The sequence below is a fragment of the Acanthopagrus latus genome, chromosome 4 (genome assembly GCF_904848185.1).
Source record: "Acanthopagrus latus isolate v.2019 chromosome 4, fAcaLat1.1, whole genome shotgun sequence".
Classification (NCBI taxonomy): domain Eukaryota; kingdom Metazoa; phylum Chordata; class Actinopteri; order Spariformes; family Sparidae; genus Acanthopagrus; species Acanthopagrus latus.
Genome location: NC_051042.1, coordinates 31,903,021 through 31,929,583, shown reverse-complemented (window position 1 = coordinate 31,929,583; position 26,563 = coordinate 31,903,021). Strand labels below are relative to the sequence as shown.

Here is a 26,563-nt window from a genome sequence, read left to right as displayed (position 1 = left end):
TTAAAAGATGCAGGATGTGATACAACTTAAGTCATTTTTTAGGTCTCAACACATGCCGTACCAGATCCTGAGTTAATTTTGGGAATATTACAGACTGTGATTGAAAGAGACACATAAACTAAACAAAGTGCTCTGAATTTTAAAAAGTATAACAAAGTTACAGGGCTCAATGGAGCGACTGCTTTAGTAGTAGTGGGGGTTTTATAAATATCGTTCTTGCAATTTTTATTGCATGCAACATATGAAAAAACAAATATTTGGCACTTTACTCCTCTTTTAAAATCATTGACATAATGAGTTAAATGATGTGCTTGTCCACTTAAATGAAAAGACTAGACTGGAGCCTCGTTGTTAATCAACCATCCAATAGCGACGAATTTGCCAATAATACACACTGAACCAGTAAAACCAGATAAATTACAAAACCTAGAAAGTATAACACCACTGAAAACAATCTATTAAATCTACAGGATACCAAGAAATACTAGGTGATTGCATGGTTACCATTAGGCTTCATGATGTAGGTTCAAACCAGAGGCCACACCCACAGCGACTAACAGAAAGTCCCGGGTTCTTGCGATGGATTTCCGTGTGAGGGAAAGTGAACCTGTGGTGGAACAGAGACAGAGTCTGGATGTAACACAGATACAACATGCAGCATGATGACTGCCAACAGATGAGTCGACGCACTGCGAGTTAAAGAATACACAGAAATCTGACTGTTGACAAACTGCCGCTGTGGTAACTGCACGAAATACAGACGCAGAGCGTCCAGTGAAGCTGATTACGGAGCTTATCTCAGTGGCCAAGGCCTCTGGTGAGGCGACGCAATGTGCAGCATGTCGGGTCGAATAACTCCTGGCGCTGGAACAAAGTAACTTCAGCTAACACATTGCTTGTTTCCTGTGTTTTTTTACCATGAGGGCTTTAGCCAGGAATAAAACCTTTACTGCGTCAAGATAATCATTCTGTTAAATCCACATTTCTCCTCATCATTTCACAGCGGCGTCCCCGTTTACGTTTCGTCCAGACACGTTAAAGTTCTGCATCTGTTGGCTCCACCGCAGGTGTTTTATGGGATCGGTCCCGTGTTTTGAGGTTAACCGTGGGACGCAGAGGCACTTCACAACGAGTCAGTCAACATGATTTGCGGCCTTGTGTACACTCTGCGTGTTGCCACAGTGGAGCCTTTTCTTTACCCTTTATTTATCCAGCGAAGGATTTTTGCTGAGCAGGTCGAAGCCGCCCGTCAACACTCTCATACGCACTTAAAACACCCGGCTGGCATCTCTGCAGCCGCAGCCAGCCGCCGTGGTGTCCACTGAAGGAGAGGACGCCTCTGTGTCACCTCACAGATTTTATTTTTCAGGTCACCAGCCGGCACAAAGTCTGATGTTGTGTTTTTTTTCTTCATTGCCTATAAGCTAAAATTCTTCCTCTAAGCTTTTGCTGTGAGGCTTTTGGCTCCATTCGTGGTCCTTTTCATACTGCATTGTGCCACAGCGGAGATAATAGCATGTTGTCGCTAACGGAGATAATAGCTACTCTGATGGAGCCACAGTCAGTTTGTCAAGAGATTACCAGAGGTAATAACAGGTGTACAGAGTGTGTGTAGGTTTTCATTCTGTCACAGCCTCCAAGTGGACTGAAGCAAGATGTGAAACCTGAGCTGCTCATTGCAGCGTGTGGCTGCTCTTTATCTTTTTATTGTTCTCACACACACAGTCGAGGAATATGGTACTGATTTAAATCTTTTGTTGTGAACATGTTGTACAGTTTTTTTTTTGTTTTTTTTTAAAAAAGCAGGCAGTCTGGGCCAAGATGCATAATCTCCTCGTTTGAAAGCGAGAGTGTGAAGTGAAGCAGCGAGACGCTAAAAACAACTTCAGAAACTAGTTTTACAGTTTTGTTACCGGGAGAGGTCTGCGAGAGGGGAGAACGGGGGAGAAACATAACAGCCTCACACCACAGGCTCCGTATAACACACTGCAGCGCCCACAGCCATGAAACAGGCCAACACGTAGAGGAGCCTTCCCCCCTCCAGCACCCAGAGGGAGCTTCTCCCAGGCAGGCTGGTGCACTCTAACACCTCCACCTCCCTCCTGCCAGTGCGAGAGACCACCTCCAGGGAGGGGAGCCGAGTGAAAAGCGGGACAAAGCACGTGTGGACTGCGGCCATGTTTTCCTGCGAAACGATGAAGAAGAGGAATGGAGGAGAGGGTGGCGGGGGGGGGGGGGGAGAAATGATATGCATAATTTACGCTTTACTCCTTTTTAAGACACAGCTCCTTTTTTAAAAAGACTCCAATATAACACCGCTCAAGGCGATTGAAATACACGTATTGCATTTTTTAATACCATACTTACAATTTCTCAAACAGCCTAAACCGGTTTATACTTCTTTTATAGATTTTTAAATGACTTGCAATATAATTAATTGGCCGCATCAACTAACACAACATTTTCCCACTCTGTTTACCAGCGACACTGGTTATGGAGAGTGAGCACACCCGACTTAACGTGGTCTGCAATGAGCTTTTTATTGTTTAGGTTTTTTGTTACCGCTCCTCTGCAGGTGAGCTGAGCTTGAAACCCTCCTGTCAGACAAACCTGGAGGAGGAGGAGGAGGAGGAGGAGGAGGAGGAGGAGGAGTTGGACCTTCGGAGGCGTCCTGTAAGCGATGCTCCCTTTTGTCTCGCAGCGAAGGTGGCGTTCGTTCAGCGTCGGGCTTCTTTTTTTATCTCGCGGCCCGGCCCCTTTAAGACACACGGATGCACAAAAGTGTGTTTTTTTTTAAAAAAATAAAAAACTCAAAAGCACAAACACACACACACACTCACACACATATGCAGGCACAGTAGAAGGAGGCCCGGCTCATTGAGTCGATGTAGATGAGGACACAGGGAGCAGATGGAGGTGTTTTTCGGTGTAAGAAGAGATTTTTCTAAACAGCTTACTCATTCTGTCCTCTCTCATTGTTGCGTGAAGGTATGAGAAGGTTAGGAAAATAATCCTCGTCTTACCCGCCAAGACAATGAGCCTCTGATCTGATTTCAGCCCTGGACCCCTCAACCCAGGGGAACACACACACAACTACCACACCCTGCCCAGAGAGGAAGACCGAGGAGAGGGAGAGAGAGAAGGCGGTGTTGGGTGGAGGTGGTGGTGCAGATGAATTGCTTTCTGGAACAGTTTTTATGAGGAGAAGAAAGAGATGGATTTATGACAACTTGTAAATGTACGCTGTTTTCAATTTATTTTGGCATCCCTGCGCGGAGAATTCATTTTAGTCCCGAATGATTTTATCAAGGCTAAGGTATTGTTGCCGTCTCGCCCTGGGCCGGGAACTGCTAGACCTTGTGATACGTTGGACACAATGAGGATCACGTGACATTTCTCAACACAGATACCCAGTTCGTACACTTTATTATTCAGTTTGTATTCACTTTGAGATGTCGTTACGCCCCTGAGGTCACTGAAATTGGTTATAAGTAATATTCAAAGCATTTTCGAGGACTTTATTTTCAAGAGTATTGAATTCATGTTATGTTATTATGTCATCATCTATTTACAGTTTGGAAATATAGTGATGCTGACTGTTTGTGTCAGTCCGTAGAGAGAAGGAAGAAAAGCCTGAGAGGCTTACAGTGTACGCTGCAAATTTAGCCCTTTCTTCAGTCCCTTTCTCATGTGTATTCAAATGGGAGAGAGTGAGAATAAACAACTCCACCTTGGCGGGTGATTCTCCATGAAGTCATGAATGGAATTTAGGGAATAACGCAAACCACCTGCGCTGTGATGTAGATCCAGCGGAGAGAAAACCGAGAGCTGCAGAGGCACTTAACGGAGGGAAAACATTTAGCCAAAGAGCCACAGAGGTGTACACACACGCGTCCCAGAGCTGGAGCCGGGCCTGCTGCTCCATACATCACCATGATGAAGCACTCGGATCAGACCAGAGCCAATCCGTCCTTCATCAATGTGACAGCGGAGGCAGTCGTAGAGAAGGGGCCCCCTGTCCCCCCGCTGCCCAGGCGGGGGAACGCAACACGTCGCAACACTCTCTTACATGTCGCTCTGCCACTCCATCAATCCTGCGCCGGGCGCAGAGAGAAAGCACAGCTCATCAGAGCAGACAAGGCCACACAAACACCTCAGCTGTGCTCCTCAGTGGCAGAACCAGACTTTAACACCGCTGTGGTTAGGGGTCTCTGTACTGCCTGTGTGGCTCAGTGGGTGGAGCGGAGAGCCCGACAGGCGGCAGATTAACCTGCAGCTCGGTGAGGTTTAAAACCCGCTCGATGCTGCCTGCCGACAGCTTCAGCTGCTGGTGCCAGAAAAACGTTCTGTAAAGTGTTTTTGTTGGATGCAGTAAGGTTAGGGAGAGTAGTAGGAGAGTAGATCTTTGTGAAAGTGACCCAGCGGGAGTTAGTTAGTGATCCACCTGGAGGAAGATGAGGATGAAGAGGAAGATTACAGTTTGTGAACAGATTAAATAGAAAGAGGAAATAAACTTAAAGATTTGAAAAAAAAAAAAAATTGTGAAGAAATTTTGACATCATGTCAAAGAAATCGAAGAGATATCTACTGAAGTTAGCATGCTAACCAGCTAGCCTGTCCAGACCACCAGCTGCACGGCTAACTGAGCTAATTAGCTAATGGCAGCTGCAGGTTGCAGCAGTTAGCAGTTGCTCAGGATGATATGCTGCCCCCCATTTATTGGTGGAACCCTTCAAGAGATGGCAAATTCTAACATATTGCATCTTTTAATATAAGAAGGAATTTGTAACAATACAATCAGAGTTATGTATTTGCCACAATAAGCATCAGTAATAATAAGAAGTATTCAGATCAAGTAAAAGAATATTTTACTTCATGTTTTTATAAAGTGTTTGTGCTTGAAACCTCCAAAGAAAAAGTACTCATAATTCAGAATGGGTGTTATTGTAATGGAGTATTTCCAGGATTACTGGTGGATTTCCATAGTAATTGCATTTATTGTTTAATTTATTAGATTGCGTCACATTATAAGAGCTTATGAATATATATATATATATGAATCTACAAAGAACAGTGTCAACTATTGCTGTCCGATTTATGTCAAAATGAAAAGTATTTTACTTGAGTACATTTTAGTTAATGTTCCACTGCTGGTAACCGTAAGGTTAGTAGTGAAGTGAACTCACAGCCTCTTTGAGGAAAGACCCTCAGCACCTCTGTTCCCTGTGTAGCTCATGTTGGTGGTAGAGTTTGTTTTACAGGTGGGTTCACCTGTATGACATCACTCTTTGGATTCTCACAACTTACAGACACTTCGATTAAAGCGTCCGCTCGTAACGTTGAGCTCAATCTCGTCAGCTCCACAAACGCAGCTAATGTTGCAAGATGCTCTAAGACAATATCTCACTGTCAAAGTGTTTTTGTTGCTTATGATTCCTGGAAAAAAAAAAAAGAAAAAAAAAAAAAGAAAAAAAGAAGAAGAAGCTGGCAGATGGCTTTGAGAAATAGAAAAGAGTCGGAGCTTCTCGGCTGTTTTGTGCCAGATGCTAGCGATAAGCAGAGGATGCGATGCGGGGACTGCAGTTAGCGCTCCGTGTCACTTATTAAAGGCTGTGCATAGTTAAACAAAAGCGACCCCCTGAGTGCGGCGCCCATCACATGCTGCAGCGTGTGTCATACGTGTCAATCAACCCTGAGCCCCCGTGCCACGAGGAGCAAGTGTCTTCCAGCGCCTCCAGAGAGGTGTTGCGATGGTGTGTGTGTGTGTGTGTGTGCACTCCGGTGGCCATCAATATTACATTACGCTCCGGTTTCCAGCCCTGAGACTCCTCCACTTTGATTCCTGCTTCCATCTTGGCTGTGTTGGAAATATGCGGTGCTGGGAGGTTGGAGGAAGGTGGCTGATATATCCCCTCGTGTTCCCCCCCACTGCATCCCCAGATTGAGTGGCAGCTCAGTGAGATGCTTATATACCGCCTGGTGTGTGTGTGTGTGTGTGAGTGTGTGTGTGTTTTGGGGGCAGATCCCAGTGCAGCCAAGTCGACCATGTAACAGTGAGAATGGTTTATTATGTTTCAGATGAATGAGGATCGCTGGGGATGAGGAGGGCGATGAGGAGATGAAGGGGGGGGCTTTAATTCAGCTTTGTGCTTCGATCACACAGGCAGGAAGAGACGAAGAAGAAGAAGAAGAGGTGCTAAAGTTCAGGGTGGAATTGAGTAACTTTCTGTTCTGTTGTGGTCTAATTTCCTGTTTTGAAAAGAAATGTAACATTCCTCACTCATGATCACAGACAATAATACTGCCTGGCTCTGTACGCCTGAAAGTGGTGTCTACTAAAAAGGAGAAAACAAACAGGAGAATGCTAATTAGCTGTAATTGCGTTTCACAGAATTCGTCACGCTTGGAGTGAAACTTTGACCAATCAGATTGATCGTGTTCAACGCGCTGTTGCAATATTTTTGCGAGGGTTTCGCTCGAGCGAGGCAGGAAAGTAAGCAGAGAAATCTGCACAAGCACAACATAAGCTGGGATGTGAAAGCCTGCAGTCACAAGTATGTTGTGCTGAACTGAGCCACCAGGACATGTGTTAGCTTTTTAAGAGGGTACATTACTTTCTGTTGTCAGCTGGGATTGATTTCAGGACGTTGTCCTGTGGACATCGAAACCTTTTGCTTGGATACATCTTAATTATTTAATGTATTGTTTATCCCCCCGTGGCACTAATTCACTGTGTCAAACTGGATGTGAAGTGTTTTTTTATGGCTTCTTATAGTCATTACAGTGTTCTTGAATCAGTTACAACTATCTATAATAATATCCTTAAGTCTTTTGTGTTGCCATGCATTAATGATAAAAGTGTTTTCAGACTATCTTTATTGATCAGGCCATTCTCCTCTGTGACCAAATTCATTGCCGAACATGACGGAGTCCCACATGCGTTAAGAGATGATGGGGAAAAATGCAATGTGATGCAATGATCAAAGAAGGCTATGTAATATCATTTCCATAATCGTTAGGCTCCTCCGTCGTCTGTCATGGATTTGGGAGTGTTTGATGCTTGGGCAGGTCTCTTAATTAGCCATCCTCACCATCAGCTGTCTGCCGCCCCTTCTGTCTCACAAATTACAGAGTTTGTCGTCGTCGTATGGCCGGAGGACTGAAAAGGAGGGGGAGGATTGGGGAGAAGGGGGGGGGGGGGTTATATTTTCCAAGGGGTCCTTCTCACAAGCAGCACGTCGGCCCACATTTTAGTTTTAATCAGGAAATTGGGGGCTGGGTTTCAGGTCTGTTCAACAAGTTTGCGCGATAATATGTGAACTGTAATTTGCATTTTTAAGTTCACACACTCACAGTCTCGCTGTATGTTTGTGTGTGATTTATCTGCTCGTCTCTGTTGTGCTAATCCCCAGTCAGAGGAGGCTGCAGCCCTCCGACCTGGAGGCCTTAAACGCCCCAATTTAGCCCTCCGACGGGGCCCTCGCTCCTGTAATTAGAGAGGTCATCCTTTCGCCATGAGTGCATGTGTCAGTGTGTGTGTGTGTGTGTACGGGAGGCTGAAGAAACCGATCTTTTTAGCGCGAACGTCTCTGGCAGGAAGGGGGTAGCCCTCGGCGAGACCTTTCATTTCCATGCGCTGCACACTCCATTAAAAAGGACGGGGGGAATAAGTAAACACACGGCACTCCTCGCACTGGGATTTAGATATGCCCCCTCCAAAAGAACAACATCCCACAAGAATTTCGGCAGATGAGGAGAAAGGAAGCAAAAAAAAAAAAAAAAAAAAGAGGCTGGAGTTCACGTGTTTTTGTCGGTGTTTGTCTGCATTTGGACTTTGGCGTGTATCGATGCCCGCGCTCGAGGGCTAACACGCATAACTGTCTTCCGTTTTTCTCCCCGCAGCTCCAACACTTTGTCCTCGCACAGATCACCCAGAACTCCCCCATCCTCATTCCCCACACGTCGCTCTCTCCCTTCGCTCACGGACCTCACTTCTCCTCTCACCCCGGCCTCATTACTCAAATTAGGAGCTCCAGTAATCACCACGCTGAGCCCCTTAACACACCTCGCTCGCACTCGGCTCGCCTCATCCCTTTGAGCTCATGCCCCTCGGTTCAGTAGCCATTGCAGCAAAAGCGGCATGAATATTGCAGGGGTGGTGTGATGTCGGAGTGCCCTCTGGTTTTATTCCATCACTTACGTGTGATTGGAGGAGGGGGGGGGGGTTAATGACACATAGTGGATGTTGAGACAGATGAAGATCTGAGGTTGATGTGAAGATGGATGTGTATCAGAAAAGTTACACCGATCCGAGACCAACTTCTGACAGAAATGTCTGGCACTAAACTTTCTGATATTCTCATCATATTTATGTAAACAACTGACACGGATCTGTTCGGAAAAGCACGAACAGAAAAGTATCTATCGCACAAATAAAAGACTGCTTTGGGGAAATGTATTTATTCTCTTTTTTGCCATGACTTACATCAGGAGATCGATATCACTCAGATGTCTGTACGGTAAATATGATGCTATCGCCAGCAGCTGGCTAACGTAAGCTAGCAGTCTGGAAACAGGTAGCCTGGCTCTGTCCTGAGGTCTCAACTTCGACTTACCAATAATTCTCAAAAACTGTGTAAAAAGTGTAGAAATCTGGATATTTTTTTTACTGGGGATTAGCCAAGGTAGCTTCTTCCTGTTTCTGGTGCAAAACAAAGTTAGCCAGCCGCTAGCTGTAGCTGCAGAGCTTCTTAGCGTAGAGACAAGTCGACCTGTGCTACATATTAAGATGTACGTCATCTAACCCTGACTAGAAAGCAAATAAACGTATTTCCCACGTATTAAGTCATAAAGCAGTCACGCTGGTCATCCACTGAAAAAGGTCTTACGCTGGCACTCTGAACACACCGTCAGCTCTGCCGCCATGGCAGCTCTGTCATTAATGCCCCTGTCTCACCTTTCCTTCCTTCCTCTTGTCTGCAGGTTCTGGAGCGCCTCTTCCAGAAAGGTTTCAGCGTGGCGGCGTCTTGTGGAGGCGGCGTGGACTCATCCCAGTTCAGCGAGTACGTGTTGTGTCGCGAGGACCGGCGGAGTCTCTCCATCAACACTCCCATCAGGATAAAACAGGAACCCCTGGACTAGAGCGTTCTGGATGAGGGACTGCCAATCCAACCCCAGTACTCCTTCCATCTTCTCACACCGTCCCCCCCCCCCAACTCCCCCCGCCCTGCCTCCCCCTATCCCCCGCTCCCTCCCTGCCCTAACAGAACCACAACCAAACCCCAGCTTACCTAAGTATTAGCAGAGGCTTGTTAACCTCGCCAGCTCTGCAGAACTCGAAGGGGAATGTAGTACCAAAACAAATGAGAGGAAAAAAAAAGAAAAAAGCATCAGCAGCAAAAGTTTTTCATTATGTTAAATAACGCCCAAAGAATCTGGGACTGTGATGAAAACAACAGCAGCGACAAGCGGACTCAGCAGCACCTCACTTCAACCATTTAAGCGCCGTGACTGGTTGATATCTTGTCCTCATTTTCTCATGAAAAAGGTGTCCCGACTGTCCGGAGCGCCCCCCCCACCCCACCCCAACCCCCTCCTTGAATCCAAATACACTCCACTTCCCAAAACACACCACCACTCACCCCACACACACACACACACACACACACCTCTGGCCATCTTTCAGCAGTGTATCATCCAGTTCTGGGTCTGTATGAGGCCCGTGTCTCGTCTGAGTCTGGCCTGCTGTCGGACATGGAAGCTTTGGCACAGAGGACGCTGTAATGGATGACAGGAAGAGGACATAATCCCATCTCACGAGTCCCCCCCAGCTGCCCCCAGACCCCGAGACCCCTCCAGACCCCCCGTCCCACCTCGCTCCACTGGCTGAGCTACAGACGGCGGAGCCTCGTCTCAAACAGCATCGTTTGCCAAACTGATTGTTTATTACAATTTTCATTGTTGTTTCTAAAGTATGTTCTTCTTGCTCCTTTTGCTGTTCTTATCATGACATGGTGTAAACAATTATTATTAATAGGATTATTTTTAATGTCTCTTTTTTTTTTTCTTTTTTTTTTTTTCCTTTCTCCAATATGAAGGATGTATGAACGTTGTATTCATTAAGGCTTCGAGAGGCTTGTGAGGGAGCGTTTTCTTGGCAGTAGCTGCAGAAACTCAGATGTCTGCAGGCTATGTGGCTAAAGCGATCTGGCTGGCAATGCATTCAGAGCCGGGGAAAAAAAAAAGTCCCATTGTTCAAACGGGGATGGAAGAGAACCTGGATGTTTCAACATTGTTTATAGTCAAATGTGTAGCACACATAAAAAAAAGTGCTCTGGAATTTTCTGCTTATTAGCTCTAAAAACATATCTCTGTTCACAAGTCTCGGATCGGATTCTCTCTCGCAAGTGCACAAAACCTTTGGTTTTTTTGGGGGTTTTTTGGCGGAAGTTTGAGAAAGTTTGCAAATTTTTTTGGAAAATTCAGGTCGATGTTGCACAAGCTCGGAGTGTAATTGCAGTTTTTTTTGTTTTGGTTTTTTTTGTTGAGTTAGAATGTGAAAGACCTGAAGGAGCCGACGTGGAGAGATGACGTTTACCAGTATGTCTCGTGATCGCCGTCAGAGATGTACTCTAAATGCTTACTGTTTCTTTGCACTTAAAACATGTCCCCCATCGGAGCCCCGCCCCGACCCTGCACCCACCGAAACATTCATCCGAAACCCCTGCGACCAAGTCGAGCTGTTTATCTTCTCGTGTGTGGGAAACCAGAACAAATACCGTAGGTACCAAAGCAGACGAGGTGCCTATATTGTTGATTGTACGGACACACATCTCTTTTTACAGTTTATAGCTAAAAACTCAAAACAATGCATCATCCAAAAAACTGTATGAAGGGGCCACCAACGTTTTGTTCCTCCGGGGGCCTCCAGTCTTGACAGTTTTGTTGAGAATAGCTCGCAGCACCTTCAGAGAAAGTTTGAGAGGGACCTGGTCTTTGTTTGTGTTCTATATTGTCACTTCTGAGCCGAGATTATTTCAGTGGTTCGTCACATGTATGTGTGGCGGAGCCCAAAGTGAACTGTACTCCCAGCGTCGGCGTGTTATTCACAAAGAGGCGAGTGGGCGGCATTTACTCTATCCTGCTCTCATTCTTTTGGTCTTATTCTCAACATTTCTGGATCAAAGACAGAGACAAGAAAGGCCGAGTTTTCATGCTTTATATTTGTGTGTAACTTACAGATGCTGTTTCTTCCATCCCAAAAAGACTGATACAAAAAAAAAAGAAGTCTATTCTGATCTTTGCGGGCTCTGGCAGTTGTTTGAGTATAACAGGGGTTGTTTTTATAAGCTAGTCGTTCATTAAAAATGGGCGGTAGTTTTTCTCTTCTGACCATGTTGTCCTAATATCTGCTCTCTCCGGATGGCCGCTGATTGAACAAGGAGCCAATGAGTGGATAAAGATGAGCCTCGGCGCGAGCGTAGCTCCGAGTCCAGCGCGCTCCGGCCCGAGGCTCGCGCTCACAATCAAGCCCATCTTTGTTGTGACCTGCCAGTGGCCTGCGCCTTTGCATCCAGTCGCCTCAAAGGGAATGGTCAACCAGGCCTTTCATGTGCCGAGGCATGTTGGGCCTCTCCACAGCGCTCCTCACCCCCCTCCGCCTCCCTGAAGGCTCCCAGCTCAGTGGTGCCAGTAGAAAACTCTGGTTTGCACCCCCTGCTGCTGTGTCATCCCCATGCCCTGGTTTGTTTTTTTTTGTTTTTTTTTCAGAACGCCCCTCCTCTGCTGTGGCTCGCTGGACAGCACAACCAAACAAACTGATGAGTCAAAATGTGAGCACACTCAGAACATACTGTACAGCCAGGAGAACTTGACTCTCGCTGCTGATCCGGACGTCTTTGATCCAGTTGTGATGTGAGGTGTGGAAACTCATCTGGGTTAGTTCTTTAGGAAACGGGGTAGAAAAGATCTGATTAAAAAAAAAAAAAAAAAAAAAAAGCACACATCTGCAACAATTATTTTTTTTCAGGGAGGAAGGAAAGAAGACGTGTTTTCTCACTGATGCAGCATTTTGAAATCAAAGAATGGGCTTTTAACAGCGTTAAAGTCGTGCACATGTGAACAGAAAAACAGAAACGACCGCCGTTCTGCACGTTAAGTGAGGAAAAAGGAACAACAACCTCAGTTTTGGGTTTCTCTGTCTGCAATAACCAAACTTCGGGCCGCCGCCCCTCTCAGCTACAGAGCTAGACGAACTCGACCGGACTGGAAAAACTCCACAGACGTGTCCACGCAAAGCCACCACGTTCAGATGAAGTACTGGTCAGTGTTACAGCCACTTCACACGGCGTTCACTCCACCTCTGAGGCGGGTCAGTTGTACAGTTATTGTATATTGAATTATCAGGACTCTGGGTTTCTACGGGACCCGCGTGTTTTTAAGAGACCTCTTAGTCCTTCGTCACGGAACAAAAAAAAAAAAAAGAATGAAAAGAATTCAAAGCATTAACATTGTGTACATATGGATTAAGACATTTCAAAGGGTATCATAAGGTGCAAATGTATATTATTTAAAGTGTTTAAAACAATTAGACTGTGGTATTAAAGGGCATGTGTTCATTTACAGTGTCTCCATTTGACTTTTCTTGCATATTTGCGATAATAAAAGGATGTACTGTAGCTCTGTCGTGTGTCTCATTGACTCTCACAGCCTCAGAAAGGGAAGAACAAAGGTCAGATTTAGGAGTTAAGTCTGCTCGCTCTTGCTTTTACTATCGATGATCTGTGAAAGAGTTCAGCTCAGATGATCCCAGCTCCAGTCATGTGCAACACTTCATTTAAAGGTCTTTGTATGGAGCATTGGTTGATCGATTAAAAGGCCGTTTTATGACGCTTATTAACATTAATATGACTATTGTTAATGAACGCACCGATAACAGCCCCATGACCATGTTTAATGTTAGACAGTAAGACTTTTAAATCACTTATAGACCAAAGAAGATTTGTAACAACCTTCTCAAACCATCATTTTTAAACCTTTACCAGGTTGTTTGTTTCCTTATTAAAATGGTTTTATACTTTATTATGCATTCATTAGCAGCTGCTTTATGCACACAAGAGTTACGAGTTGTGCAGCTTCCGCATCAGAAGCGAGAACAATATCAAAGTTATTATCCTCAACTGTTTTTTTTTAAAATGAAACTCATGGGAGCTTTATAAATGTTATTAACCACCCAGAGACCGTTCTGAGGTTTCCGGCCCACACGGAGTCCGCCGCCAAAGAAATTTCGACGACAACTCTGACTGATTTTTTTTTTTTTTTTTCCCGCAGATTTTAAACAAGCAGAGTCGCTGCTCGTGAAACTCGGAGCGTCAGTACATTCCCGCCTCCCCTCGTGCACGTGTGGGACAGTCGGAACGTCGCTTTCAGTTAGCGTGAACATCAAAGTTTGTGGTGAAGTGTGACAACATGTCGAAAAATTGGATTAACCGCTGAGGAACTGAGCACTAAATCTTCATCTCAACCTGCGTGAGATGATTCGTCATATCGTCACTTTAAAAGTAAAGAAACATTCTGCTGAATTCTGCAGATTTTTCATTCTGGATCTGGACTGTATCTATATATAAAATGATATTTTAATGTAATTGTAACATCCCAACAAAGAAACCAACAGTAACATGTACACACACACACACACACTTCAACATCCCCTGCTATTGATTGGGATATAAATAAAACAAGATGGACAATTTCTTTGTAAGTAAATCCCACATTTCCATCTCTCATGATGTTCATGTACGGATCCAAAAGTTGATTAAAGTCTTTCCACTTGCCTTCAGCAGGAAAGTTACAGTCAGAAAACTCCCTGAGCATCCAACACAGTGCAATAACTAAATGTAATATCACGATAAACATGTCAGTTGTGTTATTTCTAACACACAGTCTCACTAATAAGCGTCTTATGAGGACCTCATTAACTAAAGCTTATTAAAAGGACCTTAATATTAAACACTACTGAAACATTTAAGCATGTAATCTGTTGTTATAGTCAGTAAAAATGATTTGTGTCCTGTAATTGAATTGATTATAAACCTGATGCATCTCCCCAGTCCTCTCTGTACACGAGCGCATATGGACTTCTGTGAAATTCTTTCTTTCTTTTTTTTTCTTTTTTTTTTTTTGCGGAGAGGGAAGGTCGTCTTCAGGGCTGAATCCAGATCAGCAGTCTCCAGCTCCAGAGGGACTGAGGGGGGGGTGGAACAGACCGAGATCCTGAAAAACCAATATGCTCCTAAACCCCAATATTTTACACCGAGTTAAACAGTTTGGTCTTTTCAAAAATGCTTCTGCTTAATTAGCAGCAGAAACCTAGAGGGACTTTTCATAGTTGAGCAGCGGTGCCTTGACTCAGTTTGTACTTAGCATGTGCAATGTTAGAAATGGAAATGAAGCCGGCTGAATTAGTCGTTGACTTTGGTAAAGCCGTCTCGCGAAAAAAAAAAAAAACATAACAGCTTATTTTTCCTTTTAAAGAGAGAGACAGAGAGAGAGAGAAACGTGAACAGAGGGAAACATATTGCTCAGTTATTAAGTCATTCTACACTGAAATTTACATTTTTTTGAAGGTGTCTGCTGTCAGGAGTCAAACAAAAAGAAGAAACGGACGAATTCAGCGGCTGCTCAGTTTAGTAAACAGCTTATTTATTCCTTTACAAAATAGGTACAAATACATAAGTATTGTTTTTTCACACAAACAGGAAATTTTCAAGATATGTACAAGAGTTTACCAAAAATAACGTGGTTTCTAATAAACACATAGTTTTGTAAACAATATTTACAAATCATCCATACAATTGAAATGTTATTTTTCCTCCATGTGTTTTTACATCAGTGATATTGTTTTTCTAATATTTTGGCTAAAAAGCTGTAGTATTAGTAGAAATGTCCTCCTGTGAAACCACCAGAAACCATAGAAATCACTAATAAAATCATATTTCTTCATAATCAATAGATATGTTGTGCTTGTTTTTAAAACATGGTACTTTTTTTGGAGATAAAATTCATGAAAATGTGTTAAGCATAAAAGCCGATCAAATAAAAGAAACAATAAAGAAAAAGAAAAAAAAAGAAAATATATTAATTGTTAAAAATAAGTCTCTTTTGACAGAAGTTGGCAAATACTGTTCACTACTTAAAAGAGTCGTTTCTTTGCTATAATACAGTGACAGCTTTCAGTTGTCAGGTAAAATAGATATAAAAAAAAGTGCTGTCAAAATGTACAACGCACAACAATTGTTTCAAATGTCACTCATATTTAAATAAATTTCAATATGACAAGAAAAAAGCTGCATAGAGGCCAAGATATTTAGTTAAATAGAAAAAACATAATGGACAATATTAGGATTTGATAATAAAAACAAAAAATGAAGAAAAACAAGGCGACGATGCAGTACGACATGTAGAAAGCAGGCGTTTTGTCTCGTTCCTCTCTTCGATCAGTGACGCAAAGACGGAAAAACAACAAAATGGAAATCAATCGACTGCTTCACCGACAGTCACACGTCACCTCACAGCCGCGATATTTAATTTAGGGTCAGATTATGAACAAGTTGAAATGCTGAGCACTCGTCCGCCTCGTGGACTACACCTGCGGTTCGGTCCTTATCAAGGTTAGAGGACTCCAGAGAGGACGACGGCGGGGGAAAAAGATGAAGGAATGTGTGTTCTGATCCGAGGTTTCAGTCCTCTGACCTCTGAACCGCACCTACCTTTAAAACCAGGTGAGCTTTATCTGAAGAAGTGAGCGCGATAGTACACAACTTACAAGCATCTAGTCATAAAAGACAATGTTCACATTATTTGTAGGGAAAAAAAAACAACAAACTCCCTCATCAGGGGCGACCAATCAGAACCGGGTTTAGTTTGATGACCTTTGCAGGACTCCGTTTTATAACTAATACTCTACAGGTGAAGAGAATAAACTGTCTAATCTTTGACTCAATCAAAAGCACATGGTTTTACAAAACATCAGATTTTCATAATATCGACACATGGGTAATTGTTTTCTTACAAAGCTTACGGGTGATTAAAAAATACACGTGCTGTAAAATAATTCAAAAAGAACTATTTACACATACAGTAAGGAAACGCGACGTGATGCTGTTATTTGGAATCTTAATGTCTCAGGATGACGTCTCTGCAGAGAGATCGGTTGAAGTCTCTCGTTTTATTGAGTTCGGCTAAACTACATTCATTGAACTGTGTTCAACAAAATAGCTCGTGGAAAGTAACGTAGGCTGTATCGAGGTGCGTAACGTAATGCTCCTTACACTGAGGCGGCTCACTGAAGCTACTGCCGACCATGTTAAATAAATAGCTACCCAACATAGTTCCGGATCCAGTCCTGCGACATGAAACCACTTTGTTCCTTAAACAAATTCAACCTCAACACAAAGAATCTGATATGGCCTTTAAACTGATTGATCTAACTACACACCGTGAATCTAAACGGAACGACAGTTTTGTTTTTGTACGTTTTTTTTTTTTGTTTTGTTTTTTCCCCTCTCGCTCTCTCTCTCTGTCTTCTCACTTCTTATTAAAAGCTACATCAAACGTCACTACAGTACATATGGAGACACAGAGCAGAAACATTAGACCTGATCTGAAGGCACGTGGCTGGGGAAGGAGGAGGAGGAGGAGGAGGAGGAGGAGGAAGAAGAGAAGGAGGAGTAGGAGGAGGAGGAGGAGGTTGAGGTGGGCGCTGAGCGGACCAGAGGCTACTTGAGCAGGGCACGGTAAAGGAGGAGGGAGTGGGCGGTCTCTCTCTCCTGCTCCATGTAGAAAATTAAGTCCCTGAGGTTGACGCGAGTGATGCGTTGCCGTGTGTACTGGCGCGATGAGGTGGACGGGGATGAGGAGCTGGCCAGGGAGCCCGCCGTGCTGCCCGAAACCTGCAGACAAGGGAGAGGTCGAAAGGTGAGATGGAGGACGTCGACTGGTACCCTGATGTTTGACATTTCCAAGGGTCGGTGATGACAGTGTCTCCTGACTGGCCTCAGAGACAGAACAACACTGGTAGTTGTCATAAACAGTAGAAATTTACATCGGTTGACCACATGAACGTGACACAGCATCAACAAAATGTCAACGGGGGGAAAAGACATAAAGTTGGTTGAGTGACAAGGAATCTCTTGGGAGCACTGAACACAGCATGTCTGCAAAATAACAACAAAAAACTGCCATCGTGTTAATTGAAATCGAATTCTGACACATTTTCACAAAGCAGCATTCACGGTCGTGCATATTTGGACCGAGCAACAATCGTCCTGACTGTATGGGTGGGAATGTCAGTCAGAACAACATCGGATGGATGGGCATGCAGATATTTCTGCAGACATTCGTGGTCCACTGAGGATGATCCCGAATAACTTGTCTGATCCTCTGACTTCTCCTTTTACTGAGACGTCTGAACATCTATTGGATGGATTGTCATGAAATATGGTGCAGACATTCATGTTCCCCACAGGATGAACTTTAATACGTTTAGTGGAGTAGAAATGTCTCGACGTGGACATGGATTAATAAAAAAACTAATCATTCCGAGTTGTTCTTTGAATCGGTAACAGGTCGATCTTGAGGCCAGTGAAGTTTGGTGACTGCTTAACTTTTCATGTTTTGTGGTTATTTCTAATCAACTTACACCTGCTGAGCATCAACATTTAGCATGCTAAAGTTAGCATTTGGCTAAAGCATTGTGCCCTCAGAGAGCTGTTTGTTTCCATCCAGTTCCACAGATCCTCCAGACATGAAGATGATAACGTAGTTTTTTTTCTGCATAATGTCAAAATCCTGAATGTGAGACAAACTATTCCATTTGCTTTATTTTAATAAACAGCGACCCTCAGATCACAATGACCCCACTGCACTCCGATCGCTTGACTTTCTAAGCGGAGGCCTTTATGTCTCAAGCTTTATGCGCACATGAGTTTCTAGGTGAGCTGAAAATGAAACGATGTCTTTGCGAGGAACATCAGGTGACTTTCTCCTTTTATAGATGTGTGTTTTTCATTTGTCTTCGAGGGAAAACGTCCTCACGTTCTGTCTCTGATGACGCCAACGATCTGCGTGGCGCAGTCTAAAGGACCGTCTCCATGGTGAAACATAGTAACGGTTTGTTTTCCGTGTCCCATAAATGAAGTAATCGCTGCTGAATGGCAAACACATTGACAGTATCAATAGTAAGGAATGTTGTGGGCTCTGAGCATGTATACACCTCCAATTAACAAAAATAATCCCTCTCGCGGAGCACGAATGAGATCAAAAAGATTCACTAACAACATCCAGATCTTCAGGTGCGGCAGAGAATTTTTTTTTCTTAACTTCGACAAGATGAAGACGAGGTTGAGGAGAACACTGGCGACGTGATCCGACGGCGAGGGAAGCCATCGTTTTTTGGGTTTTTTTAAAAACTTGTGTGCTCTATGGCTCGCTCTGGATACGATCAGACTGTTTTCCCTCTTAATGATCAACGCCGCTGACATAGATCTGAGCTGACGTCTCACTCTGAAAGCGAGCCCTTGTTTTTTGCATTTGATCCAGGAAAAACAAGAAAGATAAAAAAAAAAAGGGAGTGTATACAGAGGCCGATACAAATCAAGGGATGCATTTACATTTGGAAATGAGAAACACTGGGAAAGAAATCCAGCAAAGTGCCCACTTGAACCCAGGCAGGGAGAAATAAGACAGACATCTCAGTCAGGAACACCCTCTCACAATTACATTGATTGCACCGCTCTGTAAACACACAGTACAGACAGGCCTTAATTGCAAACATATGATGAGTATGAATTTACAAGAACCGAACCAAAGTCCCTCCAGCACCCGCCCCCTCATACTTTGTCAAAGTGCGCACTGTAATACTTGGTCTCGAATTTCCCTCCGTACACTCTCTGACCTCTGGACGCTGGATGATGAGTGAGGAGTAACCAGGCCGCTTTGACAACATTTTATCTCGACCACGTCCAAAATTAGGTTGATCTCTGTTTCCCAGATCCAAACATCATGTCCGCAAATATCTTCTTTTGTCCACGACCCAAAGATATTCAGTTAAATCTCACAGATGAGCACTGAAACCAATTGTTAATCTACTGGTTAACAGGTAAACAGTTAACCAATGAACCGATTATTTTTTGCACCTGTACTGCACACATCCTAATATTACAATCACAGTTCCAGAGTTGATTGTACGTTTTAAAAAAAAAGCTAACAAATGACACTTTATATTGTTTTTGTCTTTTCATACTGACGCCATTTCTGACTGGTCTACTAGTTCTGACTTGCTTTTAAGGCCATGTCGCCCAACCCTAAAATGACATCAGCACTTAATCATGCTATGCAGGAAGTTATGGAGAAGATGTGAGTGCGTGGAATTGATAAATAAAGAAATGAAAGAGCTGTGTACTAATTTCTGTCAGGCGGAAGTCGCTCTGGTTGCTCAGAGCTACAGCTACACGATGATCAACTGAAGTCCAGCAAGAGCTCTGAGGAAACAATTTCAAAAGTCCACAGAAATTATTATTATTATTATTATTTTTATTCCTGTTGCCTTAATTATGGAGGTGACACCGACTAACTCTTGAAACTGGAGAAACTTTGCTGGTTAATGTCTTGGATGTCCCCTGCAGCTGTTGTTGTGTGTAGTAATTAAACAAGAAGATGCTGCTGGCCTCAATGGTTACCGGAAAAATATATATATATATATATATATATTTCAATTGAATGATTCCAGTACATGTCGTCTGTTGTGAACATGTGGAGATCGGCCTGAGCTGATGTTAGTTTCCCCACCTGAATCATCATCATCATCATCCCGATCCGGCTCGGTCAATTGATTGGTAATGACTGGCTGCAGGTTGAGGTGAAGCAGGAACAGCAGTTTCCCAGAGGCGAGCCAGACCCTCCCTTTGAGGAGCGACCCGGGCCTAATCAGGTCAATCATGGCTGACCGCATGTGAAAGATGAGCCTGCCTACCGCCGTGCCAATTACTGCCACTCACAGGTGAGCCCGGCGACAGGGCCACAGATTTTGCCAATCTTAGCCATCCATCTACCTGGATGGATGGGCAGCGGTAGCCGCGGGGCAGTCAGCGCTGGGTGGTGGGGTTGGTGTCGGAGCCGCAGAGCGACTATAGCCAGACAACGCTGCTTAGGTAGTGTGTCAGGGACGGGGTGGGTGGGCGGGGGGGCAGCCTGAAGTGATCCAAATACAGTCAGAAAGGTCAGAGCCGGTCCAGGACTTCACTCATCCCAGCCTCTCCTCTTGCCTCTGTCTTTATATGCCCTCCACGTGCCAGCAACCAAAACACCGGTATGTTGTCGGCGGTATCTATGGCGACCGATCCCTCTCTCGCCAGTACACGCAGGAAATCATGTTGTGGTGAAGGCGGTGCGGATGGGAGGGGTAAACACTAACACTAAACAAAGCAGATGGCTGAGTGTCAGTTAAAAAGGAAAGCGAGACATCAACAACCACGCTTTCCCTGTCGCTAGCAATTACGCAGTAATCGCGTCTGAAATTGAATGAAAAACAAAATGGCAGGCTCTGTAAGGTCACGCTGGATGAAGAGGAAAAAGTGGGAAGAAGAGAAAAAGCAGGAGAGGAAGAGACACAGACAGAGAAGGGTGGGGGAAGAGAGAGCAACGCTGAAAGTCTCAGAATCAGCTTGGCCAAGAAAGATCCATGAGGCAAAAAACAGCATCTGTCATTTTATCTGTGATGGGCGCTCGGAGGCATTATGTCATATGACATATCCATCGTACAGAGCGCGCAGGGATACTTCGATACATCTCTTCAGACATTTGACTTGTTTGGAGCGAGGGACAGAGGGGAAAAAAAACAGAGTGGGAGAACGAGACAGAGCGGTGGATAAAACCTGAGGAGAGCAGAGGAGAGGAGAGGAGAGGAGAGGAGAGGAGAGGAGAGGAGAGGAGAGGAGAGGAGAGGAGAGGAGAGGAGAGGAGAGGAGAGGAGAGGAGAGGAGAGGAGAGGAGAGGAGAGGAGAGGAGAGGAGAGGAGTAGAGAGGAGAGGAGAGGAGAGGAGAGGTTGTCTGTAATCAGACCTCCTTGCTGGCTCTGGTCTTGAGCCACATTGTTTTGACATACATGACAACGTGCCAATGGGCCAGACACATTATTTTACACCATTTCACCCTTCTATGGTTTCCCCCCCCACAACACACACACACACACATGTTCCTGCACATAAAGCCTGAGTTCGCCTGTGTAGCTGGAATTAGTATAATGGAGTGCAGCGCGTGGAAACAATACCAGAGAACGTACGGCAGAAAAAGGGGGAAAATAATGTGAATCTGGCAAATAAATTAAAAAAAACAAAAAAAACCCTTGTGTGCAAAAATGTAGACGATTTATAAATGCGCCAAACATGTTTCAAGAATATGTAGTCTGAATATAATCAGATTACGTAAATATTATGTAAAATTCAGAGAAGTTATTCACAACAGACATTAACAAAAAGGATAACACTGGTATTATTCTGTATTCTTCCTATTATATACAAATTATAGAGCAGATGTTAGTCTACTCGTACTAAAGCATGTTTAAAAGTAATATCCTTAAAACAGTTGTCAAGTTTTGACTCTGGTGTCAAAGTGTTTTCTTTTGGAACTACTTTCACTCGTGGATTAATACACATTTGAGGCCCATTTTTAGCGTAGTGTCCTCAGACAGAACTGTAGTTCTCATGATGCTCCTATAAACATTGGCTGCACCCGAGAATACCATTCTAACATGCTATTTGTTAGGTTGTGCTATGTTAGATCTCATGTGTGTCCCGAATGAAACCAACAGCACAGGAAGTGCAAACTGTTTCCAAGGAAAGAAGACGTGATAACAACAATAACATAACAGCCAACGCTCGAACAGTTACTAAAGCAGCTCTGGTGTAAAATCACCGGCGCTTCAGTAAGTCTAAGTAAAACGTTGAATCTCCATTTTTTAATATCTAATTCATCGTTGCCGTGGGTTACTAGGCTACACATCTCCAACCAGCAAAGGAGGTTCTTAGCATAGTGACTCAACACTATATAAAGTATATATACTAGTGTTCTTTAATACACAGGTATGATAAAATGAGAGAGCACATTTTGGCCATGTAGTGAAAGTACAAAAAAAGGCTCCAGAACGTAAGAACTGATCTTTGTATCATCCCAATTTAAACCCTCTAGGTGTTGTTATGTGTTATTGGAATGATTAGGACGCCATGTTTGGACGCCTCATTCATTGTTTAACACATCTGGGACACTCAGAGGTGCAGATAGTAAAAATGAAAAGCGAAGTCAGCGGGTCGCACTTTTCACGCTCTCAGACCTCCAGTGACCAGACACCAGACACTTCACACTCAGAACGGGACTCTGATTAATTCCCTTTTTTTTTTTTTTTTTTTTTGCTAAATGTACTTTTGATTAATTATGTATATTTTTACTCCATTCTCTCTCTCTCTCTTTCTCTCTATCTCTGCTTTTGACTCTCCGATTGTGCAGAGGCAGCAGCGATGCTTGTAGGTGTCTTGAGGAATTTACATTCGGTCCTTTATTGTCTGACGGGGCGGGGGTGGGGGACATGAGCAGTAGTGGGGTTTCTTGCTGATCTGTGGCTTTGAACCCTGAGTGGCACCTGTGCCTTGATGCCGGAGCCAATATTGGATTTGGCCCCGGTCACAGCTCAGGGCGGTGGGTTAATGGCCCACTTTGCCAGGCACACAGAGCTGCTCGGCCCTGCGCCGGCCAAACCTGCTGTCTCAGCACTCTGGTCCTCATAGCAGAAGTTGCAGACTGCACAGTAAGAGAAAACACACACACACATGCACACACACAAGAGCTGTATGTGTACTGTATGTACTGTGCTGTACGACAACCCGGCTAACATATTGTGTTAACTAAAGCCGGTGGAACAACACTGCTCAGCATTCACGTTGAAGGATAGAGACCAGCCCCTTGTTGGTGAGAGAAACAGATAAGCTGTGTTCATGATGCAACATTATTCTTTTGTTGTTATTACTTTGATGCAGAAAAATCCGTTTAAACTCTGATGTCTACGCTCCAGGCAAAGAGGACATATATAGCACAACAGAGACAGACTGTTGACAAGCTAAACAAAGAAGCGAGGCGAAAGCTGAACCAGGTGGTGTTTTTGAAAAGTTGAAGCCAGGGTGGAAATTAACAGCAGCCACGAGTCAAATATTGATGAGTTTTGTGTGTCACGCCGGCCACTGCGGCAGGTAGCCAACCGTGACTCGGTGGTCTGCGTGTCTTTTCTAAGTGCGTCTGGATAGAAGAACCTTTGGGGCGCTTGGGTTCTCCGACAGGGTGTCCCGTCATCCGGAGAACGTGACTGACAAACAGGCTTACATGCTGGCTGATGTTGGCGGACTGGATGAGGGCCTGACTGACTCACTGACTGGCTGACTAATTTACCAACTGAGGGACTGACTGACTGCCTGGTTGACTGACGACGTGCCAGGGAGCAAAGCTTTCCCACATGTTCTCCTCCACGCCGCATTTCAGCTGGGGAACGCTGCCTCGTCCCTTCGCAGTGTTTACAGTGTGGAGCCCAGCCGTGGGAGTGCGGCCCCGCTTCATCTCCACACTCGGCCCGAAACGCCTCTCCTACGGCCGCCATTAATCAGCAACAGAGACTTTCTCTCTCCCTCTCTCGCCTCTCCCTTTTTCTCGCTCCTCTACGCCCACAGACATGCTGGATGAGGCCATTTTGAAAGAGTTAACAGATGTCGGCTGATTTGCCCCGGGCTTTCTGACATTGCCCGAGTGATGTATTTGATGTGGAGTTTATTCAGCTCTAATAAACGTATAAAGAATTAGAATAATAATTCACAGATGTACATGCGCAGATTATATGCTGGAGCCTCTCTTTGAAGCAGACAAGGCAGCCAAGATTAACAGAACCAGGGGAGAGGATGAAAAGGGTTTTTGGATCAGCCCACTGATAACAAGAGAGGTCAGGATGGACTAATACCACAGCTTCATGCTCGGCCTTTGTTCCTATCACAGGTTACTTCCCTGTGAAAAGCCTGAATGAGAGGCAGCCATTGTCACTCTGCCTCTTTCTTTCTTTTCTTTTCTTAAATGGGGCCGAGTGAAACATATTTGCTGTGTCTGTTCGTTCTTGTCTCATACGTGCTTTTGTTAATTTGTCATTTTGTGTACAGCAGAAAGAAAAACGAAGCGGGGGGGTGAGGAACACAAAGGAGGGATAAAAGTGAAGTCTAGCATTCTGATCAGGGCAACAACAACAAAAAAAAATGAGGGAATTACTTTCAAAACAAACAACTTCCATTTGCTTCACAGCTAAAGAACAACAAATCTCAAAAATGGCCAGTTGCAGAGCATCTTAATACCCACATAAACCATAAAAACAGCTACACAGCTCCATGGCAATGCATAGCAACCGTGCAGAATTTCAGTCAAGGAGAAAGAAGGCAAAAAAACACCTTATTACTTCTAACTCCTGCAAGCCATTTTGGTCTCCAAAGGTTTTAGAGCGCCGCAGGCCATGTGTCTGCAGTGTTTCGGGAAATGACTTGCCTTCGCACGAACACTGCTATGTTCTGCAGCACTGCTGCCCCCAGCATCCCCGCTCAATTTCTGTTTAACCCCTTCCTGCCTTCCCTCACACTGACTCACTGCAACAGAGAGCTCACACCCAGCACAATACTGTCACATTGTTCAGCCTCCCACAAACCAAGGCAAATCAGACCAGCTTTTTCACGAGCTAACACATTAACTCCACGTCTAATTTGGCTACTTAAGCATGTGATGGCTCTTAACAAACACGGTGCAGGAAAAAGGCGTAAGGTTATATGGGGCAGAGGAAGACGGGAGCGAAAAGCCCCTCCACCATTCCACTTGATCTAGTACAATGTGCGACACAGTTTGCACACTTGAGTGTGTATCAACGGTGGATTAAATCTGCAAACTCGTTGACACAACACATAATTAAAACATCTTGCTCGAGGTCAGGAATTTTCTAATTAGTAGTGTACTGACAAAGCTGCAATTCCATCGCCCTGAGTTTCAAAGTCCACAGGTTACTGCTAAGATGAAAGCTGACCCTGGAGCACAATTCTGCAGGGCTGCTCATACAATTCCTCAGAAGACAGTCACAGGGTCACCAAGCTAAACAGTGTGCTGCACCCGGAACCTCGCTTCCAAACAAAGAACTTCAAACTTTCCTGCCTGGAAACACAATCTTGGCTTCACCCGAACCCCCCACCACCCTCCACCCTCCACCCTCCAACTCTCTCTTTCTTCTCAACCTGAGAGAAAACAAAAGATTGTGTGAAGGCGACCAGATGAAGAAACCGTAACATTGTTTTGAATCTATTTAATTAAAATGCTCAGAGCCTGGCTAGCTGAACAACCTGTTAAACACAACAAAGCCTTTATTAGCTGGGTCTTTGTGGCTTAAGTTGGGGAAAAAAAACAGACACACAGGATAGAAGTATATTCACACGTTGGGTTATTACGATTTATTTAATTAGTAAAAATGTGTTTCCTACAACAGAAACGCCACAACTACAGTACAGCAGATGATATCACATGAATCCAGATGATGATTCTGTTGTATTTGCTGTGATTTAGAAATAAAAGCTTTATTTGTCGGAAGATCACAATCCGCCCAAACGATGCGTTCAGTGTCTTTTCCTCTATCTCTCCTAAAACAGAGAGCAGACGACGCTGAGCAATCGCTAACAGCCTGCCTGATAACCTGGACAATTAAGGCAGGCCAAGTATCTTTGGCTACATAAAGTATCAGAAGTGGAACTTTTCCGACATTAAATATTCAAAGCGTTTCATATATAAAATGAACCCAATTAGAGTTAAAATAGGAGAAGTGTAATGAGTCTCAAGTCAGAATGCTTGTCTTCAGAACTGTTCACTAATGAGCCCTTGTTGGTTTTGCAGACTTTACTTTCAATGGTGTGGCGCTGTCATTTTCTGCCGGTTGTAAATTTTTAATTCAAGTTGAATGAGAGGGTGGTGACTGAGTTAATAATCAAGGCACCGGGGTGTTTTTGCAGCCGATGGATAGCTGGGAGAAGCTGCCAAATGAGGCTTGTGGTCCGCCCTTTGATGTCTTTTTGCGAAACGTTCTAAAGAGGAACAACCGGTTAACAAAAGCCTATCAGTTCAGAGTGGTATCGAACATAAATGACCACACTTGGGGGGGGGGATGCATCCTGCAAATGGCCTAATTAGGGGGGGAAAAAAGAGTAGGCTAGCAAAATAGCATTGAATAACACAGAACCGGAGCACTAACGCAGTCTGACTTGAGAATGAGATGAGAGACCGAGAGGCGGTGCGGCGGGTCCCGCCGCTCGGCAGACATGTGCTGTATGCCGAGCTGTCAGTCTTCGCTTAAATCCTCACACGAGCAGTGAGACATTTCACTTACAAGAAAAAGGGAACGCACCGAGGGGGCCGCAGCGGATATGCAGATGGAAGAGATTAGAAAGCACATTTACGGCGG

At 44.4% G+C, this 26,563-nt stretch overlaps 2 protein-coding genes across 8 annotated transcripts in view; one reads left to right on the top strand and one right to left on the bottom strand.

Moving 5' to 3' along the window:
* LOC119018751 (BTB/POZ domain-containing protein kctd15) overlaps window positions 1–11,997 on the top strand; it is a 28,702-nt gene extending 16,705 nt beyond the window's left edge. For all 5 annotated transcript variants that reach the window (XM_037096661.1, XM_037096660.1, XM_037096664.1 and 2 more), the window contains exon 5: window positions 8,983–11,997. In XM_037096661.1, the coding sequence (XP_036952556.1) occupies window positions 8,983–9,141 (159 nt within the window). In that variant the 3' untranslated portion in view covers window positions 9,142–11,997. The remainder of the gene's footprint in view (window positions 1–8,982) is intronic.
* A 2,682-nt stretch (window positions 11,998–14,679) lies between these two features.
* The window catches only part of LOC119017911 (transcription initiation factor TFIID subunit 4-like), an 85,954-nt gene continuing 74,070 nt past the window's right edge, over window positions 14,680–26,563 (bottom strand). For all 3 annotated transcript variants that reach the window (XM_037095079.1, XM_037095082.1, XM_037095080.1), the window contains one exon: window positions 14,680–16,949. In XM_037095079.1, coding sequence (XP_036950974.1) covers window positions 16,776–16,949 — 174 coding nt within the window. In that variant the 3' untranslated portion in view covers window positions 14,680–16,775. The remainder of the gene's footprint in view (window positions 16,950–26,563) is intronic.